We start from the raw sequence: 21,667 nt of genomic DNA, 5'->3' as shown, positions 1-21,667 counted from the left end.
TAAAATAACTGGGCAGATGGTGGTACCTTTAACTGAGCTGGGGCAGAATTTTCTCTGCTTGCAGGAGATGGAGGTGGTGGGGTCAAGAGTTCTGTTAAGTGAGAGATACCTTTTGCAATGAGGGGAGGAGTACACCCCCCCCCCCCCCCCGCCGCTTCTTGCTTGAGAAGCTGTCTCTGGAGGGCTGTAGTCCAGAGAGCCCCCTGCTCTCTGGGAGATGGGGGAGGTCAGGGCCAACCCCGGCCTTAAAATTCCACACACTCAGCTGTGCTCCCCTGGGCACCTTTTCCTGACCCTTCCTTGCGCTGCTGGATGTTTTAGAAACTGAGAGTAAGAGGTTTACCGTATGTATGGTGCCCCAGGAAGCAGAAGGTGCACAGAGCAGGGGAGCTGACCGACACCAGCCCGGGCTCTGCCTCTCTGGATGTGGGTCTCCTGTGCTGCCATGGGGAAGCCCTGGCACCAGGCACCTCAAAGGCTGATGGGAAATTAACTAAGAAGCAGAAATGGCACATGGCATCCAGGAGACTTGATCTTTATTTTGTTTCCAGCCCAGTTGAGGGAGATCAGCAGAGGATGGCCCGAAGGGGAGCATGGAGATGCCACCAATAGCCCGCACTCTGCCTGCCCGGCCCATGGGGCCCAGAGCCTAGGCAGGGGCTTGGCGTTCTTCCACCTGTCCGTCCCAGGGCTGCATCTAAACTCAGAGCTGGCCCCAGGCCCTGCTGCTCTTTCCGTATCATCCTCAGTTTCCTTAGCTGAAAAAAGAGCCAGAACTCGAGTCTGGGTCACTGACCAGGCCAGAGGTCGAGGCCCTGAGCCAGCAGTGAGCACATAATTGATGCACACTCTTTATGCGCTCCATGGCTGCTGGGCCTGCTCTGCCACTGCCTCCAGGCTCGAGACCCCACGCCCCATCCCCTGCCAGACACCTCTCCCCGCTTAGAACCCCTGGAAGGGGCAGCAGTCATGGGGGACACTGGAGACATGGGCATGCTCTGCATGGGCTGCCACCTGGAGCAGGGTCCCTTGGCCACAAATGCTGGGGCTCTCTGTTGGTCCTTGCTGGGCCTGGGTTTGGGACCCAGCCAGGTGGCTGAGCAGGGTGTGAGTCATGACTTTGGCCACTGTGGGGGTCCCTGAAGCCACCAGCCCCAACACATCAGCCTCTGTGTCATCCAGGCTGCTATGAAGGATGAGGGGGCAGGCCCAGACATTAGGTGCAGACTTCGCCACCAGGTTGCTGAGTAGAACCCCAGTGCTTGGGGACAGGTGTCCAGAGCCGAAGGAGCTGTTGAGCGAGGAGGTGAGAAGGAGCACAGAGCCGCTGCTGTCCACAGTTGCCAGGACACTGCTCACGGGGGTCACCATTGCTTGCAGGAGTGGTGGGCAGGGGTCAGAGCTGGGCCCTCTGGAGTGTAGGGCCGCCTGCAGCAGTGTCAGCAGTTCTGGGCCAGCTGAGGGGCTGGGGGTGGTGAGCAGGATGCCCTGGGGCACAGGGAGCTGCAGTGCTGGCTCCAAGGTGGGCATGGGCCCAGCTGAGGGTCCCTCCAGCCCCAGGTCTCTGGCCAGCAGACCCAGTAGGGCCTCCCCAGCAAGGTCTGGGGTGGGGGCGAGGGCTGCCCTGCGTAGTACAGCTGCCAGTTTGGGGTTGATGGCTTGGGCCCCAGGGCCCAGGGGCCTCCCATCAGTGTGGCAAAGGAGTGGACAGAGGCCCTTTGTGCCCTGGGCTGCCAGAGCCCTGGCCAGAGGTGCGTCCACCAGGAAGCCCTCCTGAGCCAGCGTGGTTGGGCCCACCAGCAGGCGTGGCCAGGGCAGGCGGCCGAAGCGTGTGTGCAGCAAGCGCAGGGTAGGCAGAGCGGAGGGCAGCCCCAGGCCGGGGACCAGGGTCTGGGCTGGGCCTGACGTCAGGGCAGTTGAATTGCCTGAGGAGCTATTGTGGAAGAGTCCCCAGAACATAGCACCTGGGGGAGACAAAGGGGTCACCCAGGGGTCAGTGGCACTAACTGGGGTCAGGGTTACTCAGTAGCCCCAGATGAAGGGTCACTGACTTAGCCTGGGATCAGGAGTTCCTGACTAGGCCAGGGGTCAATAACCAGGCCTGGGGTCAACTTCACATGGACCTGGGATCAAGGTTCACAGCCAAGTTTGGGGCTACTGCTCAAGTCCTAGGTCCTGCTCACTCACCAGCCTTGAGGTCAGGGCCACTGACTCCCTGAGTTCTAGGTCACCCATCAGGCCCAGGGTTGGGGTCTCTGGGGTTGTGGGTCACTGACCTAGCCCTGTGGCATGAGGATGCACCACTGCCAGACACAAAGCTGCTCCAACTCCGGCATCCACGACATTGCCCCCAGCAACAAGGAGCTCTCGGCCCAGGTGGGAACATGTGGCTGCAACAAGGAACGGACTGTCACGGGGAAGGGCCTGGGACCAGTGACCCTGGCTCCTCCCCTCCCCTGAGCTGCTCCCAGCACTGACCTGCAGGGCTGATGATGGCTCCATGGTGGTATACTCCGGGGTGGTGGGCATGCCCGCTGGGCGGAAGGGCCACAGAGCCCAGGGTTTCTGTGGAGCCACCCTGGGTGTGGAGTTGCCTCACAGCCAGGGAGAAGCCAACGGCCAGCAGCAGCAGGGCGGCGACTAGTCGGGCCCAGGCTCCGGGCAGGCCACCAACCTCGTTCCTGTCGAGAGGGGTGTCCTGAGCCAGAGCTGGGGCAGGGGACACCCAAGAGCCCCAAGAGACCCCAGAGAATATTTCCCGCAAGGTTTGGTCTTGCTTGCAGGAGAAGTACAAGTTCACCAAGGAGGAGGGCCTCCTGGCGGAGGGCAGAGCACGGATGGAGACATGGAGTTGGGAAGGAGCTTGGGGAAACTGAGGACAGCTAGGGAAGAAGTCTCTGGAGAGGGGGTTGGAGAGGCAGGGTGGGCCAGTCGGGAAGGAGGCCGAGGGGTCTTGGCAGGCCTGAGGAGCAGGGCCCAGCCAGGTGTATGTAGCCAGGTCCAACCTGCCCAGCAGGTGCCTCTTGCACCAGCAGTGGGGGTTGGGAACTTTTGACAGGGCAGCTGGCAGGGCAGGCCTGGCACGAGTATCTCTTCAGATGCACAGACCTTGGGTTGACGGTGCTGGCCAGGTCTGGGGCTGCAGCCTAGGTTCCTGGCATTCAATTTCCTGGAGCTGAGTTGAGACAAATTTGCCTGGCCCCACCTAGGGGCTCCCGAGGGAGAGACTTGTTAGCCTCAGGCCTGAGTTGCTGGGTGCCCAGACCCCTCCCTGACTCACCCAGAGGAGTCCTGGGGCCTCCAAGTGTCGAGAATGAGTGTCTCTGCTGTCCCCTCCTCTTCCTCCTCAGACTCCAGGCCTGGGTCCCAGAGCAGCAGCTTCTGGTAGCGCACAGGCCCTGCTGTGGGCTCCATGGCCCCGCCGTGCCCGCCCCAGCCCTCCTGCCTGTCAGCCTTCCAGGCTGAGTCTGCGGAGGCCCAACCGGAGCCGGGCGGGTGGGAGGTGGAGGCAGCCTTGGGGAAGGGTGGTGTGGAATCTAGAACAGGTCTGGGCAGAACACTGGGCCAGGGAGGCTGCCTGTGAGCCTGCCCCATTAGGGCACAGGCCTGCTCCCGGCAGCGGACCCCGCCAGGAGCCGGAGCTCAGCGAGGTAGGGGGAGCCCGGTCCTAGGGCCATGGCCACAGGCCTGAGACCCAGGCTGCCCGCTGGTCCCCTCCCTTTAGGGGATGGCGCCCTGGATCCCATGGCCTATCCAGGACTCTGATCTATGGACAGTGGAGCTCGAATTAGAACTACAGTCACCTTGTGGCCTGGATCAGGGTTCAGCATGTGACTAGGTTCTGGTATGGGAGCATCTGGTGCCTGGCTGGGGCAGGGCTCAGCCTGAAGTCACTTCAGGGGTCCAGATTTCTCTATCTGGGGAGCAACTTGGGTGACGAAGGGCACATCATGTGGCTCCTGTCCAGCAGGTGGCGCCACAGACCTCTTGGCAAGGCCCAGCCCAGAAACCACCAGTTTCCCAGCTCCTTCACTCTGGGATGCACAGCAAGAACCTGTTCTGTGGCAAAAGCATACAGCCTCAGAGAGTGCTGCAGGACTAGTTACGGACTAGTCTCATCCGCTCTCTAGTCATCCCTCTGCTGACCACTCTCTACCATGACTGCCTCAAACCTCCGTCTCCCATGCCTCAAACCCCGAACCCTCTGAATGGCACTCTTAGCACACATCTTGCCTCCTGCTTCCCACAGATGAGTCACAGCCGACACAGGAGTCCCCATAACCACCCCCAACTACAGACCTGTGGTCCACGCTGCTCTCCCCTCCCCACCTGCTGCAATGGAAAAGCCCTTCCCCGCCTCTGCTCCTGGTTCCAGCCCTCCCACCTCTTGCCTCCTGCTTCCCCGGGGACCTCACTCTCTCACTGGCCCTTTCTCTCTTGTAGCTTCGTGTTTTCTTATTAGTTCCTTCTCAACAACGTTTAAGCAGGGTCGAGTGCCCAGAAATTCCTTTCCTAGGCGTGCACCCAACAGACATGTCCCGGGATGTTCATAGCAGCACTAGTCGGAATGGTCCCGAATCGGAGCGTGCCCACACACCCACCCGTCATCAGAGGAATGAGTGGCGCAGGCACACGATGGAATACTCTGCAGGGGAGAAGGAGCGAGCTGCAATCGTATGCCATAATACAGGTGGAACTCACAAACACGACAAGTGAAAGAAGCCAGACCCGAAAGAGCACATACTATTTGCTTCCATTTATATAAAGTACAAGAACAAGTAAAACTAGTCTCTGCCATTAGAAGTCAGCTAGTGACTAGGGGAGGCACAAGAGGCCTTCTGGGGTGCAGGCGATGCTGGTTTCTTAATCTGATGTCGGTTACATGGGTTCCTGATTGTGAAAGTGCATCCACATTTACGACACACGCACTTTTCTGGAAGTATATTGTGTTTCAATAAAAAGTTAAAGGAAAAAAAACCTCAAGTATTTTCTGCATTAGAACAACCACCATAAAAATCGTCCCTTAATCCCTCTCGGCCCTCCAGCCACTTCCCTTTCTCTGGGCCTCTTCACGAGCTGTGGAGTGGTTCTCTATGATGAACACCGGAATCACTGTTAATTCAGACTGCAGGCCTCTGTTCCCAGAGATTCTGACTTCGTAGGTCTGGGGTAGGGGCCAGGAGTCTGCTCACCCAGCCCCCAGGTCATGCAGCTGCCTCCAGGCCAGGAACCAACTTTGAGTAGCACCCATCTACAAAAGATCATCGTGTGCCCCTGCTGTCTGCACTTCCTCACCTCCCTTTTTTTTCTCTCAGCCCTCTACAAGCTGGTTTCCATCCCCAAACGCCTAGAGAAAACTTTGGTTTCCAGATTTTCTGATTTCTTGGACCAATAAAAAACAAACCAACCAATCAAATGGAGATACCAGTGTACAGTTGCCACCTTTTTATTTTGCCAAAGGTGTGTGTGTGGGGGGGATCACAATTAACATCTGCTCTCATTTCATAAAATAATTTGATTTCATTTCCCGTTAACACAGTGTGGGAAGGTTATAATCTCGGAGTGAAGGTCAGTCCTTCCTTCCTAAGAAAAGGCGGTTGGGAACCGTGTGTGTCTGTGCTGCCCCCATCTCCTGCCCCATCCTCAGCCTGGCCTCTGGGCTCCTAGCTCGGGCTCCCTTTGTCCAGCAGACATGACTCTTTGGCCCCTGTCCAGCCAACATTCCTCTGCTCTTAGAGCTGTGTCCCGATGAGCTTGTTGGGCCCAAAACTTCCACTGATTTGGTTCCAGGGACTTTTCCCTCTGTGGGCCTTCTCACTGCTGCAGCTCTGGGCCTGGACAGAGCTGCCCCTACCCCCCCAGAGATGGCTGCTAGCTAAGCTCCCGTGAGATGCCAGCCAGGCTCTGGGGGTGAACGGGGGTCAGGCCAAGGCGGCTCCAGGGGCAGATGGAACCACTCATTTTAGTGGGAGCTGGGAACGGCATTGGCTTCTGGAGATCTGAATCTGGTCCAGTTCCTGCCACTGATTCAGTGTGTGACCTCAGGCGAGTTGTTTAACCTCTGGGAGTCCTGACTCCACTTCTGTAAAATAGGGTCCAACACTGTTTATCCTTCCAGGGTTGCTATGACAATTCAACAAGGAAATACATTTAAAGCATCCAGGCCAGTGACCAGTACAGAGTGGACCCTCCAAAAACATGAGTACCTTCCTCTCTGTTCTATGGGCCTCGATCTCACATGCTAAAATGCTGTGGATAATCCCCACGCCTGCAAACACACACACACACGCACACACACACAGTGTGGCTCTAAGGCTGAAGTGTAGGGCTGTAGATTCATTCATGCCTTTATTCATTTCCTCATTAATTCCTTCATTCACTCTCTCACCCTAAGAATTCTCAAACTTATCCTAATGATTCTGTACCTTAGAATCACCTGGTAAGCTTTGCAAGCTCCTAATACCCAGGCAGATCAATTAAATAATTAAATCAGAATCTTTAGGCTGGAGATTCATCAGAATGCTTTTAAGGTTTCCCAGGTGTTTTCAACATGCAGCCAAGGTTGGGAACCACTGCCTTATCTAGCCCATTAGTCCAGTGATTCCACAACTGGAATCACTTTGCGTGATACTTTAAAAATATGAATATGCTGGCCCCTCCCCTCCCCTAGTCCCACCCCGATGGAGTCTGTATCTCTGGAAGCGAGCCTCAGTCATCATGACAGTTTTGAAAGCTCCCCAGGAGATTCTAATGTGTAGCCGGGTTTGACAATTGCTGCTTAGAATAACACCCTTGCAGGTGCGTTGATCATTCATTGAGTCCCTCTTCTGAGGTTCGTGGGCTGCGGAGGGCCTTGAGGAGCCTGGCAACAGCTAAAGGCTGGCTGTCTCCCAGGCCACAGGGTATCACCTCTGACCTCCACAGCCCTGGCTGCTCCTCCAACCAGAAGAGATCCCGGAGGTGAGGGCCCAGCAATCAGCTTTTCTCCAATCCCTTCAAGCTGACTTTCCCACTCAGCATCTCTCTGGCTCAGACCTGTTGTGTGTGTGTGTGTGTGTGTGTGTGTGTGTGGCCACGCACATGTGCAAGCCTTTCTCCAGGCTGACTTTCTAACTGGCCCCTGAAACATGCTGAGGTTTGACTCTGATTATAAATTTGGAGACAAGGAAGTGTGATGGGGGTAGAAGAATGGGCTTTTCCTTGCAGGATGACTCTCTGGAATGTGGCAGAATATTGATTTTTTTTTTTTTAAATCCACTCCAGGTGATTCCAGTTGCAGAAACCACTGGAAAGTGTTTTTGAGCAAGCTGGGAACAGCCTAAACAGAAAGAGGAGGCAGTATTAGAATGACTATATGCCATTTGCTGGAGTAATTTGCATTCGGGAGAGAGAAATACCCCTATCTTTCAGGGATTATTGGATGCTGGCTCTAAGCTAATAACTTCTGAATGCTACTGTGGTGCACTAGTTAGAATGGGGACTTATGATGATTAGGTGATAAAGGGAAATTTGACCTATGTATTCTTCATGGCAGGTCTTGGCGAATTCTTACCTCATCCTGTGGCTGTTTCCACCCTTTCTGAGGATGCAGCTGGAATAAATACACTTTGCAACTATCATAATCTTCACATTCTTTCTCTGATTTATAGAGAAGAGACTATCGTGGTAAGAGCCATGTGGAAGCCGCTGGAGGGCCCCCTCTATCGGCAGAAGAGCAAACCAAAACCAATACTGCATTCCTGGCGGAATTGCAAAGATGGATGCTACCATTGAAGACTTGAAAGATGAAGGGATACCGAGTCCTGTCATATTTCAACTTAATTTAGTGGATTGTACAATGCATAAGCAGACGGGTCTTGGAAAATTACAGTATATTTAGTAATCAGAGGTAAGTCAACTTGCAGCGCTATTCCAGGTGTTTCTTTATTGAGGAAAATCAACACAGACCCTGGCAAATGCTTTGTTCTCTATCCCAATAAGCAGAGAATCCAGAAGTCATTGTTGTTGCCTGGTAGGGATGACAGTACTCCTTCACAATCCTGCCCCACTCATGGTAACACAGCATCCAACGTTCGGTGTCAGGGATACAAGCTGTGGCATCTGGTGCCCAGGTGAGGTGGAAGCAGGGGTGCCTTCCCAGACAGCTCTGCAGCGTGATTTTGGATGTTGGTCCTGGCTGCCTAGCCCCTGAGTCAGTTCTCAAACAGCCCCCTCTCATCCCCTTTTTGGAGCCCACAGACCTTTCATAAATTTATTTTCTACTTAATTCAGGCAGAAGTGTGTCTTTTGCTTACAAGATGTGGCCCGCAGCTGCAAAGGGCAAGGAATGACAGGTACCGCCAAGGCTATTTGGTTGTTTAAGTGATCAAAGTTTACTGATAAAGGGAAACAGAACAAGGAGCAGGGATAAAGGGGAACAGCAAATCGGTGCTTACAACATCCACACCACAATCAGCCGGGGAAGTCCCAATGGTTTGTACGGCAGGCGGGAGTGCCGATTGTCCGGGTCTGAGGCAAACCATCCTTTCCTCAGCGAGACTTCCAAATATTTTATGCCTGTGACTCCCTTTTATCCTAAGGTTTCTCTGGGTTCCGACTCAGGCTTTTAGACATTTGGATATTTTGAGTTATTTCTTCTTGTTTCCACGGATGGGGTGTTTTTATCTTTTTTGTTCCCACAGATGGGATGTTTCTAAAGTCCTGTCAGGTGCCCATCAAGGTGGCCAGCCCAGACAAGGAACATGATGCAGGACATATTTTTTGTAACTTGTGCCTTAGAGTCAAGGCCGAAGTGGCCATCTTTGGCCCCGAGCCCAGACGCTTTCCTTTGTGTGGGGCCCAGGACCAGCGTACTCTGTACACAGGAGTAACACTGAGTGATGCGCATACTTCCAGCGGTCCCTGGAGAGCAGCACGCATCCCACGCAGCCTGCAGTGGGGAGCAGGGCGCTGGTGGGCCAGGTAGAAGCACCTCATCTGTCACAGGTGCAAAGGCCCTAGTCATGTAAATAGGCAAGGAGGACATTTGTGCTGTCCCCACTCTGCTGGCTCCCAGAAAGAGTGTGTCTTAGACCCAGACTTAGAACGGGGGGCCGTCAACTCCAGTAAGAGGTCATCACTCGGTCAATTTTTTTTGGTCTGAATATTTCTGAAGCAAAAGGCATGATCAGGAGGCATGTCTGGTGTCCCTTCCCTGGCTTCCTCGAGTTCTGCATTCACAGCATTTATCTCTTGTCCAAAAGTGCTCCAGTCGTCTTTGGGCACCCACCTTCTCCGGCTGCTGGGAGCCTTATTGGTCTCACACATTACTGACTGTAGTGGGTTTGTCAAGTTTCCAGCTGCCTACTCTCTATTCTGATTCCTAATGGCATCCGAATGTTCTACTGGGGAATTATTTCCCCCTTATTGTGTGGAGTCCTGATGAGAGGTTGTGGCGAGTTTGAATATGGGGGCCAATCAAGATTTAAAAAAAAGCAGGACCACAAGATGGCAGTAGCAGGCAACGAGCTGCATTAAGGCGGCTCCTGGACAGGACTGGAGTGGACGGGAAGTCCCCCAGAGCAGGACACCTTCTAGGGATGGTGCTGCTGGCCCACCACCAGGCAGGGGATGAGAACAAGGCACCTCCCTGGGAAGAAGGGGCGCAGAGAGAGAGTTTATGTGTCTAGGTGAGTCTCTGGGTCAGAGAACTCCGAAGGGCAGCAGGGGCTGTGGGTCTTTCATAGACCTGGCGTTTGTCTTATCTATGGCCAGCAGATATCGGGGGCAGTTTTGCAGGGTATGCAAAGCAGGCAGATGCTAAGTGGCTAAACATATGCTTATTTGGGCTATATTTAAAGCATCTGGATGTATACAAATTTGAGCTTGGCTGCAGCGGGGTTTTGAGGTAACGGGTCCCAGCCTGCTGTGAAGAAGTAAAGTTCACAGGGGCCAATACACAGGAGGCATCCATAGCCCGTTTATGTGACAGAGGCTAATGACATCAAGGGCCTGCCTCCCACCACTCTCTCCCAGTCCAGAGCGGAGGGAGCAAGGCCCTCTTCAGCCTGCCCTGCTGGAATAGCCAAGGGCTATGTGTGGCCTGAGCTCAGCTGGTTAAATAACTGTCCTCAGGTCTTTTAATTTGAGTGAGTGACTGAGTATTTGGAGATGAGAGTCATTGACCCGTCTGGTTCTACCTAGAGAAGCTTCTTGCTCCTAGGTCTTTTAGAGCTGGTTTTATAACCAGGTCGCTCTTCAGAACCATAGAACACAGAAAATGATTGCGTGACAATTCTCTCAATTCTCCCCAAAGTCTTTGCCTTTTCTCTTTCTTTCTGCCTAGAACTCAGACCGGAGACCTGGACACGGGGATAGTGGGTGTCTTAAGGATGGTGTGTAAGGAGCTACAAGGAGGCTGTGCCTTGATGACTTTTCAACCAGCTCTATTAGCCCCCGGCTGTATACCTTTAGATTTCTTGTCATATGAGAAAGATAAGCCCCTTATTTGTGTAGCATGAGGTTGAACAAATAGGACTCACAGGGTGCCATCACAAGGCAATTTTATTTTTATCTCCCTGTCTCCATTCAAACTTGTTCTGTGCAGATGGTTCATGGCCACCCCGTTGAAATGAATATAGGGCGGGCACTCTCCATTGGCAAAAAGTTCCTGGCTCACTTGAAGTCATAAAAGTCTCATTTCAGTAACTGCAATTTAAAAAAACATATAGAGTGGTCAGATTTGTGGAGACAGGGTGGAACAGCACTTGCCAGGGTTGGGGGAGGGGCAATGGGGAGGTGTGGTTTAGTGGGTGTGGGTTTCAGCTGGGGCTGAAGAAAAGGTTCTGGAGATGGATGCACAACAAGGCAGGCATACTTGGTGCCACTGAATTGTACATTTAAAAATGGTTAAAATAGTAAATTTTGTGTTCTATATATTTCACCACAATAAAAAATGAAAAAAAATACAAGCCAAAAAAATTAAAAACTCATTTAAAGTTGAACACGTTTCCCTTGCACCTTCTCAGTCCGTTTTGAGTAGGCAGCTTGCAACCGGGAAAAGTGCTTGAGAGTATGTGTGTGTGTGTGAGAGAGACTGTGTGTGTCTATCTGACAAAGTCTTCAGTTTCCCCTCCCCCACTCCCCTCACACTCTGAGATTCTCTTTCTCACTCACTTCCTAGGCTGCTTTTGCTTCCTCTAGAGTTGAAGTGGGGGAGAGAGAGGAGGAAAGGGGCTGGAAAGGTCTTATTCTGACTAGTGTGGTGTGGGCTGCCACACAGTCTCCCCAGGATTGGCATGTGTATAGAGCTGATTCCTCTTCTAGTGGGGCTGTTTGGCAAGTTCTTCCCAAATCCTCTAGCCCACACGATTGTCCGGGTCTCTAACTCACAGGTGAGTCCCTTGGTGTGGTCTGGTAGCTGACCTCTCGTAGGCTCACACGTAGCTTAGACTTCAGCTTCTTGCTGCTAGGGGCTCATCTTCCCTCCAGGGGGCGCTCTTGGACAGGTTTTAATATGGCGCCGGGCAGGTCCTTGCTCTCCCGTGGCTCACATCTGGTCCGTGGGAAACAGTCAAACATCCTTTCCTCCCAATAGATTTTAGGGGTACCCGTTTCCAATGCGGCAAACTGTCTTCACTTTACTATCAAAACCACTATGAGCCAGCAGGTCTGTCATGAATTTGACTTTTACAATCAGATTTATTGAGGTATAATTTACACAAAGTAAAATTCACCTATTTTGATGTATGCAGTCCTTTACCAACACCACGATCAAGATACACAACGTTTCCATCACCCAAAAAGTTTCCTGGTACAACTTTGCTTCGCCTGTTACCTCTGGCCCTTGGCAACCCCGATCTGATTTCTATCTCTACATGTTTGCCTTTAACAAAGGAATCATGTTTTGAGGATTTACATGTTATAAATGGACTCATACAATATATAATCATTCATATCTGGCTTCTTTCATGGAGCACAAAGCTTTTGAGTAACACTCACGTTGTTGTATGTTTTAGTAGTTTTTTCTTTTTATTGCCGAGTAGCATTCATTGTATCTATATACTACAATTTGTTTTATTGTTATGAATATAGCTGCTATAAACATTTGTGTACAAGTCTTTGTGTGGACACATATTTTCATTCCTCAATGAAATATCTAAGAGTGGCATTTAAATAGTAAATATCTAAGAATAAATAGGATTTCTAGGGTAAGTAGGTAATCCCACTTACTCTTACCCCAGAGTCATATGGGTCATATGGTAAGTGTATGGTTAACTCAATAAAAACTACCAAATTATTTTCCAAAGTAGCTGTACCATTTTGTATTCCCACTGGCAATAAATGAAAGTTCCAGTTGCTCTATGTTCTTAACAGCACTTAATATTGTCTACTTTCAAAGTTTTAGCCACTCTAGTGTGTATACGTATGTAGTGGTATCTTGTGCGGTTTTACTTTGCGTTTCCCTAATTTCTAATGATAGTGAACATCATTTTATTTGCTTATTTTCCATTCATGTATCTTCTTTGGTGAAGTGTCTGTTCAAATCTTTTGCTCATTAAAAAAAAAAGGTATTGTTATTGAGTTTTAAGAATTCCTTGTGTATTCTAGATACAAGTCCTTTATTAGATAAGCAGGTTTTGCAAATATGTTTTCTCCCAGTCTGTAGCTTGCCTTTTCATTTTCTTTCTTTCCTTTTTTTTTTTTTTTTTTACTGAAGATATGATAGTTTATAACATTGTGAAATTTCGGTTGTACATTATTATTTGTCAGTCACCATACAGGTGTGCCCCTTCACCCTTCGGGCACACACCCCACCCTCCTTTCCCCTGGTAACCACTAAACAGTTCTCTTTGTCCATGTGTTTTTTTATCTTCCATAAATGAGTGAAATCATATAGTGTTCGTCTTTCTCTATCCGGCTTATTTTGCTTAACATAATACCATCAAGGTCGTTGCGAGTGGGAAGATTTTGTCATTTTTTATGGCTGAGTAGTGTTCCATTGTATATATACACCACATCTTCTTTATCCAATCATCAGTCAGTGGGCACTTAGGTTGCTTCCAAGTCTTGCATATTGTGAATAATGCTGCAATGAACATGGGGGTGCATAAGCCTCTTTGAATTGCTGGTTTCAAGTTCTTTGGATGGATACCCAGTAGTGGGATAGCTGGGTCATATGGTATTTCTGTTTTTAGTTTTTCGAGAAATCTCCATACTGTTTTCCATAGTGGCTGCACCAGTTTGCATTCCCACCAGCAGTGTATAAGGCTTTCCTTTTCTCCACATCCTCTCTAACATTTGTTATTTTTGTCTTGGTGATTACAGCCATCCTAACAGGTGAAAGGTGATATCTTAGTGTAGTTTTGATTTGCATTTCCCTGATGATCAGTCATGTTGAGCATCTTTTCATGTGCCTATTGGCCATCTGTGTATCTTCTGTGGAGAAATGTCTGTTCATATCCTCTGCCCATTTTTTGATTGGGTTGTTCAATTTTTTGTTGTTGAGTTGTGTGAGTTCTTTGTATATTAAGGAGATTAACCACTTGTCAGATATATGATTTGCAAATATTTTTTACCAGTTGGTGGGTTATCTTTTCATTTCAATCCTGGTTTCCCTTGCCTTGTAGAAGTTCTTTAGTCTGATGAAGTCCCACTTGTTTATTTTTTCTTTTGTTTCCCTTGTCTGAGAAGACACGGTGTCCAAAAAGATCCTTTTAACACTCATGTCAAAGAGTGTACTGCCTATATTTTCTTTGAGAAGTTTTATGGTTTCAGGTCTTACCTTCAAGTCTTTGATCCATTTTGAGCTTATTTTTGTGAATGTGTAAGAGAATGGTCTACTTTCATTCTTTTACATACTGCTGCCCAGTTTCCCCAACACCATATGTTGAAGAGACTTTCCTTTCTCCACTGTGTGTTCTTGGCACTTCTGTCAAAGATTAGCTGTCCGTGGATGTGTGGTTTTATTTCTGGGCTTTCAATTCTGTTCCATTGATGTGCGCACCTGTTTTTGTAGCAGTACCATGCTGTTTTGATTACGGTAGCTTTGTAGTATATTTTGAAGTCAGGGATTGTGATGCCTCCAGCTTTGTTTTTGTCCTCAGGATTGCTTTAGCAATTCGGAGTCTTTTGTTGCCCCATATGAATTTTAGGATTCTTTGTTCTATTTCCATGAAGAATGTGATTTGGATTCTGATTGGGATTGCACTGAATCTGTAGATTGCTTTACGTAGTATGGACATTTTAACTATGTTTATTCTTCTAATCCACGTGCATGGAATGTCTTTCCATCTCTTTATGTCGTCATCAATTTCTTGCAGTAAAGTCTTGTAGTTTTCATTGTATAGGTCTTTCACTTCCTTGATTAAATTTATTCCGAGATATTTTATTCTTTTTGTTGCAATTGTGAATGGGATTGTGTTCTTGAGTTCTCTTTCTGTTAGTTTGTTATTAGAGTATAGAAATGCAACTGATTTTTGTAAGTTGATTTTGTACCCTGCAAATTTGCTGTTATTGTTAATTACCTTTTCATTTTCTTAATGGCACCTTTTGAAGAGCAAATCTTTTTATTTTTGATGAAGTTCTATTTAACATTTTGCTTTTGTTTCCTATCTAAGAAATCTTTGCCTAACCCCAGGTCACGAAGATTTTGTCCTATGTTTTCGTCTAGAAGTGTTATAATTTTAGCTCTTACATATATAGATCTATGATTTATTTTGAATTAGCTATGGAGTATGATGAGAGGTAGAGGACAAGTTCATTTTATTTTTGCATATATATCTCCAATTATTCCAGCACCATTTGTAGAAAAGACTATCCTTTCCCCACTTTTCAGCCTTTGTTGTAAATCAATTGACTATGTGTGTGAGCCTATTTCTGGCCTCTCTGTTCTGTTCCACTGATGTCTCTCTCTATCCTTACACTGAGCGAGCACTATCTTGATTACTGTAGCTTTATAATAAGTCTCAAAATTGGGTAGTTTGATTCCTCCAATATATTTCTTCTTTTTAAAACACTTTTTGGGCTAAATTTTAGAATTATCTTGGCAATTTTTAAGACTGAAAGCCTACAGGAATTTTGATTGGAATAATGATAATCTACAGATTCATTTGGGGTGAATTGACAATAATTTGAGTCTTGTGATTCATGAACCTGGTACTTCTCTCCATTTACTTAGGACTTTAATTTATCTCAGCAGCATTTTATAGTTTTCCACGGACAAGTCTGGTATATAGTCTGTTAAATATATCCTTGAGGGGCTGGCCCCGTGGCTGAGTGGTTAAGTTCGCGCGCTCTGCCGCAGGCGGCCCAGTGTTTCATTGGTTTGAATCCTTGGCGCGGACATGGCACTGCTCATCAGACCACGCTGAGGCAGCGTCCCACATGCCACAACTAGAAGGATCCACAACGAAGAATATACAACTATGTACTGGGGGGCTTTGGGGAGAAAAAGGAAAAAAATAAAATCTTTAAATATATCCTTGAGAGTTTTGAGTTTTCTGCTATTGTAAATGGTGTTTAAAAAATGTCAATATCCTACAACTTCTTGCTGATATATAAGAATCAATTACATTTCTTTATATTGACCTTGATCCTTGTATTCTGAGACCTTCTTAAACTTATTAGTTATACTAGTTTTTTTGTGGAGATTGCTTATGATTTTCTACATTGACAATCATGTTTTATGAATAAAGAGTTTTACTTCTTCAGCTGGCCCTATGGCTGAGTGGTTAAGTTCGTGTGCTCTGCTTAGGCGGTCTGGGGTTCCTGGGTTCGGATCCTGGGCACGGACCTAGCACTTCTCAACGAGACATGCGGAGGCGGCGTCCCATATAGAGGAGCTAGGAGAGCCTACAACTAGGATATTTAACTGCGTACTGGTGGGTTTTCGGGAGAAACGAAAAGAGGAAGATTGGCAACAGATGTTAGCTCCCGGCCAATCTTCCCAAAAAAAAAAGAGTTTTACTTCTTATCTAACCTGTATGCCTTTTTTCCCCTTGCCTTTTTGCACCGGCTAAGACCTCCAGGCCAATTTTGCATAGAAGAGATGAGACAGGAGATCCTGGTCTTGCTTCCCTCATCTCAGGGGAGACACATTCAGCCTTTTATGGTGAAGTGCGATGTTAGATGTAGGTTTATCTCGGCTGCTGTTTGTAAGGTTGAGGAAGTTCCTTTCTGTTCCTCGTTTGCTAAGAATTTGTTTTTTTAAAAAAATCATGAATGGATGTTGCATTTTGTCAAATGCTTTTTCTGCATCTGTTGAGATAATCTTGCACTTTTTATTTGCACAGCTAATTTAGGTTATATGGATTAATTTTCAAATGTTACACCAAGCTTGCGTTCCTGGGATAAACCCCTTGGGGCCATGATGCGTTATCTTGTTGTATATTACTAGATTTGACTTTGTGTCTGTGTGCATGCGGGGTATTGTTCTGTAGTTTTGTTGTAATGTTCTTATCTGGGTTTGGTATCAGGATAACGCTGGCCTCGTAGAATGAGCTGGAAAGTATTTCCTTCTCTACGAATTCCTGGAAAAGTTGTGCATGATTTTTATTATTTCTTCCTTAAAGGTTGGGTAGAATACATCAGTGAAGTCATTTGTGTCTGGAGTTTTCTTTTAAGAAGGTTTAGAAATCCTTTCGAGTGAGCTTTGGCAGTTTTCGTGTTTTAAGGCATTTGTACATTTCATCTAAGTCAAGTTTATTGGCGTGAAGTTGTTCACGATATTCCCTAATGATCTTTTTCATGTCTGTAGGATTTGTAAAATGTTCTCTTTTTCATTCCTGATAATTTGTTGTCTGTCTTTTTTCCTGATCCATCTGCCTACCATTCCCCCCAACCCCCCCCCCCCACACACACACATTTTATAGATCGTTTCAAACAATCAGCCTCTGGATTCATTTCTGGTATAATTGAGTTTACTGTTTTTCTGTTTTCCACTTAATTAGATTCTGCTCTTATATTTCCTATTTTCTTCTGCTTGTTTCAGACTTCGTTTGCTCCCTTTATTCTCCTTTTCTGACTTCTTTTGGAGCAATCAAACATTATTTATGATTTCATTTTTATCTCCTCTGTTTATTGGCTATAGCTCTTTGTTTTGTTACTTTAGTGGTTGGTTTAGGGTTTACAGTAAACATCTTTAACTATTACAACACTGTATTATCAACCATAGTCATTGTGCTATACTGAGATCCTCAGAACTTTCTCCTCTTATAACTGAAACTTTGTACCTTTTACCAACATCCCCGATTTCCCCCACCTCCAAGCCCCTGGCAACCATCATTCTCCTCTCTGTTTCTATGAGTTCAACTTGTTTTTGTTTTTTTTTTTTTAAGATTTCACAAAAAAAAGATTTCATGCAATATTTGTCTTTCTTTGTCTGGCTTATTTCACTTAGCATAATGTTCTCCAGTTTCATCCATGTTGTTGCAAATGGCAGGATCTCTTTCTTTTTAAAGGCGGAATAATATTTCATTATATATATATATATATATACACATACACACCCATATACATATATTCACTTATATATACCACATTTTCTTTTTTTTTAAACCTTGACACCTGAGCTAACAACTGTTGCCAATCTTTTTTTTTTCCTGCTTTTTCTCCCCAAATACCCCCAGTACATAGTTGCATATTTTAGTTGTGGGTCCTTCTAGTTGTGGCATGTGGGACACCACCTCAGCATGGCCTGATGAGCAGTGCCATGTCCGCACCCGGCATCCAAACCAGCGAAGCCATGGGCCACCAAAGCGGAGTGTGTGAACTTAACCACTGGGCCATGAGGCCAGCCCCAGTACACCACATTTTCTTTATCCATTTATCTGTTGATGGACACTTAGGTCATTTCCATATCTTGGCTATTGTGAATAACGCTGCAATGAACATGGGAGTACAGATAGCGCTTTGAGATAGTGGTTTAGTTTCCTTTTGGACATACACCCAGAAGTGGAATTGCTGGGTCATATGGTATTTCTATTTTAAATTTCTTGAGGAACCTCCATACTGTTTTCCATAGTGGCTGCACCAATTTACATTCCCACCAACAATGCACAAGGGTTACCTTCCTCTATATCTTTGCCAGCATTTATCTCTTATCTTCTTGAGAATAGTCATCCTAAGAGGTAAGAGGTGATGTCTCCTTGTGGTTTTGATTTGCATTTCACTGATGATTAGCGATGTTGAGCATCTTTTCATATACCTATTGGCCGTTGGTAAGTCTTTTTTGAAAAAATGTCTATTCAGGTCCTTTGCCCATTTTTTAATTGGGTCGTGTGTTTTTTTGGCTGTTGAATTGTATGAATTCCTTATATACTTCAGATACTGATCCCTTATCGGATTGTGGTTTGCAACTGTTTTCTCCCATTCCCTAGGTTGCCTTTTCTTTTTGTTGAAATGCTTGACCCTTCTTTCAGACTCCACCCAACGCTTGGCGTGTTATGTGGTCTCTCTGTTCTGACTGGTGGAAACAGGGACTAGTCCTCCTGTGTGAGCTCCAGAAATTGTCTGGCCTATTACTTTATGGCGGTTCTTTCCTTTGCCTTGGGTAGTTTCCTCTCACACTGAGCATGTCAGTTCTTAGCCCAAGCCTCTCTGCAGACGCCCGGAGCTCTTTCTCCAGGATGCACCTTCCTCAGTCCTTAGCCCTGCAGATTCTGGCTTCCTTGGCCTCCCACCCCAGGCTTTGCCTCCTCGACTCGGGGAGACTGCCGGGCTCTGTGCGGGACAGTCCCCCCTGCACTGTGGCCAGAAACTGCCTCCAGGCTCTGAGCTGGGGCGCTCACGTTGTTTGTTTCTCTTCACTCAGGGATCCCGGTCCTGTCACCTGTTGTTCGATGTCTGAAAATCTGTTTTATACATTTTCTCCTGTTCCTAGTTGCTTACAGCGGGAGGGGGCAATTTCTGAGGTGGTTAATCCTTCACAGGCAGGAGTGGAAGTGCCCCTTGTTAGATTTTTGAGGCATGAGTCAGAGACTAGTCCACAATGTTCTCTGAGTTACTGAGGACCCCCACCCTCAGCCGTACCCCTAGTTCCAGGAACAGTCAACAGCTTGTTGACTGACCGCCTGCTGGACACCTATCGAGCTATCTGAATGGTCCTATTGAACCCCTTTCCCTAGACCTGGGGTGAGGGACAAGCACGCCCCACCTCTCCCCACTGCTGGGGGCTGGTGGTGGTGGCAATCACTGTTTAGATCTCTCCAAAGAAATCCTACCCAAAGTTTTTTTAACCCCTCTTAGCCTCTCCAACCTTTTTTGTGAGCTCGAGGAGGTGGTCAGCTAAGGGTCACAAAACTGGTTTTCAACCACCTCCTTTCCAAGGCCTGCTTTGGTGGTCTCACCCGACTCTGGAATGTGGGAACCATTAGCACCTGTTGTCTTGGGGTCTCATTCAATACCAGACAAGACCCAGCCCCATTCCCAGATCCTATTACACTTGTTTAAACCACTGCAGGCAGGTTTCTGTCACAATTCCTAACTCAGATGAGCCCAGAGGGGAAAAACAGCTCCTGGGACCCATCGGTAATTTTGCCTGAATCAGGACGATTGAGTGGGACCAGGGCAGGGGAGTGGCAGAGAGCTTCTGTTGGACTGGGGGCTGGGTATGGTGGGGAGGGGCAAGGAGTGCACATGGAGGGACGTGATCTAGGGGGCCCGGGGGTAGTGGGAGTGATGAGAGCACATAGGCAGGCTCAGAGGGCCTGGAGGTCGTGGAAGGAATGGGAAAGTAAGAGGGATGGGAGAGCTGGGGAGGCTGGGAGGACCCGGAGAATGGATGGGACTTAGTTGATTTGGGGCAGGGAAGATGTGGGAAGAGATGGAGCAAAATAGCAACTAGGGGGAGCTGGAGAGGACTGGGAGGGACCGGGAGGGACCAGGAGGGACCAGCAGCGGTTGTGTACAGAAAAATTTTTAAAACATTGTCATTGTGGTAAAATATACATGACATTTACCATTTTAAGCATTTTCAAGTGTCCAGTTCAGTGGCATTAAGTACATTCACAATATTGTGCAACCATCCCGACCATCCATCTCTAGAACTTTCTCATCTTGGCAAACAGAAACCCATTAAACAGTAACTCCCTCTGCCCCCAGCCCCTGGGAGTGTCTACTCTGCTTTCCGTCTTGTAGAGAGAAAATTTTAAGGCATAATTTCCTTGTCCCTACCCTTGTTCCTGATGGAGGTGTGGGGGCTGGGGAAAATAGGGGTGAAGGGGAGAGACCAGGAAGCCCTGTGGAGAACTGGAGGGTCTGGCGGGAGGGGCGGGGCTCAGAGGGCCTGGGGCCTGGGAGGGACCGAGGAGCTGAGAGCAGCTGAGAGGAGTTGAGTGATGATGGGGTGGATGGAAAGGAGGCCAGAGCTGGCCATCTTAATAGGTCATTGCTCCTCCAAAAACAGGGCCCTCTGGTCCCCCCTCTGTGACCACCTGCTGCAGCAGGTGACACTCTGGCCGGGTCTGTGTGGTGACAGCTGCAGGTCCACTGGCTGGACCTGGAGCTCCCTGGCTGCCAGGATGGGCCCTGCCCCCAGCCTATGGTCAGCACACTCTCATCATAGTGAAAGGGGTCCTGGGGCACCCCGCCTTTACTCCTCACTGGGTCTAGGGGTGGCTAGAGGCAGCATTGAACCTTGTTTGTATTTTATTCCTATCTGGCCAACTGAAGGTCTCAGTGCACTGGTCCTTCTGGGAAGTGGGGAAGTAATCTGCTCATGGTCCCCCATGAGGAACTAGAAAATGAGTCTCTAACCAGGCTAGACCAGAAATACGTTGGGGGGACGCAGAGAGATGGTGGGAAACGGGAGGAAGTTGGGGGGTGCTGGGGTATAAAACGGTTGAGTGCCCGGAGGGCTTAGGAAGAGAGTGGGGGAGCTGGAGGGAATAGAGCTGGGAACGATGTGGATCGGAGTTGCTGGAGAGGGATGGGGATAGAAGGACCCCGGGGAGAGGGGAGGAGCTGAGATTCCACATGGGATGGAGTAAGAGGGACTGCGGGGAGGTGAGTGGGGGATAGAGCAGGACAGAGGTGACCTGGGGGAGGCTGGAAGAGGTCAGGAAGTCCCTGGAGGGATGTTAGGGTCTGGAGTGGACCTGGAGGAACTGGCGGTGACATGCAGGGACTGTGAGGAGCTAGAAGGCTCTGAGAAGAAAGGGAGGTCTATAATGGGATGAGGTGGGGTGCGGGGTGGGAGGGACAGCCACAGAGTGCTTGGGGAGGAGTGGGGACTACAGGGCCCCCTGGGAGGGGCAGAGAGACACTCCTTCATCTTGAGGTTAAAACTCCCCACTGTGATGAATAGATTTCTCAACTTCTTGTAGTTCTACCGGTTTTGGCGTTCCCACTTCAGGGCTGAGTCAGGTGCGGACTAACTGCAATCCCCACCTCCACGCCGGTCCCACCAAAACCCCTCCACGTTGCATTAAAGCGAATCACGACCTCTCCTTGCTTGAAACCCTCCAAAGCTCCCAACCCTGCACCACTGCCCTCAAGGCCGCCTCTTATTTGGCCCCACCCCCCACCTGGTCCCACCTGGTCCCACCTGGCCCCACCTCTGTCGCTTGGCCCCACCCCCTCACCTGGCCCCGTCTGGCCCTCAGTCCTCAGGCCTCCACCCACCTCTGTGCTGTCCTACAGCCTCACTATCCTCTGCTCTCGAATGCTCCAAACTGGACCCTGGTTCTGG

General features: G+C 48.6%; 1 protein-coding gene across 1 annotated transcript; it reads right to left on the bottom strand.

The window, feature by feature from the left end:
- Positions 1-519: 519 nt before the first annotated feature.
- Positions 520-3,480, bottom strand: GGT6 (gamma-glutamyltransferase 6). Its single transcript, XM_046675633.1, has 4 exons — positions 3,281-3,480; positions 2,479-2,681; positions 2,277-2,390; positions 520-1,964 (listed from the first exon to the last, which is right to left on the bottom strand). The coding sequence occupies exons 1-4, from the start codon at positions 3,412-3,414 to the stop codon at positions 943-945; spliced, it is 1,473 nt and encodes a 490-aa protein (XP_046531589.1). The 5' UTR covers positions 3,415-3,480; the 3' UTR covers positions 520-942.
- Positions 3,481-21,667: the final 18,187 nt, after the last annotated feature.

The sequence above is a fragment of the Equus quagga genome, chromosome 11 (genome assembly GCF_021613505.1).
Source record: "Equus quagga isolate Etosha38 chromosome 11, UCLA_HA_Equagga_1.0, whole genome shotgun sequence".
NCBI classification, from domain to species: Eukaryota; Metazoa; Chordata; class Mammalia; order Perissodactyla; family Equidae; genus Equus; species Equus quagga.
The sequence above is the reverse complement of the archived record's forward strand: the minus strand, read 5'-3'. Positions and strand labels throughout refer to the sequence as shown.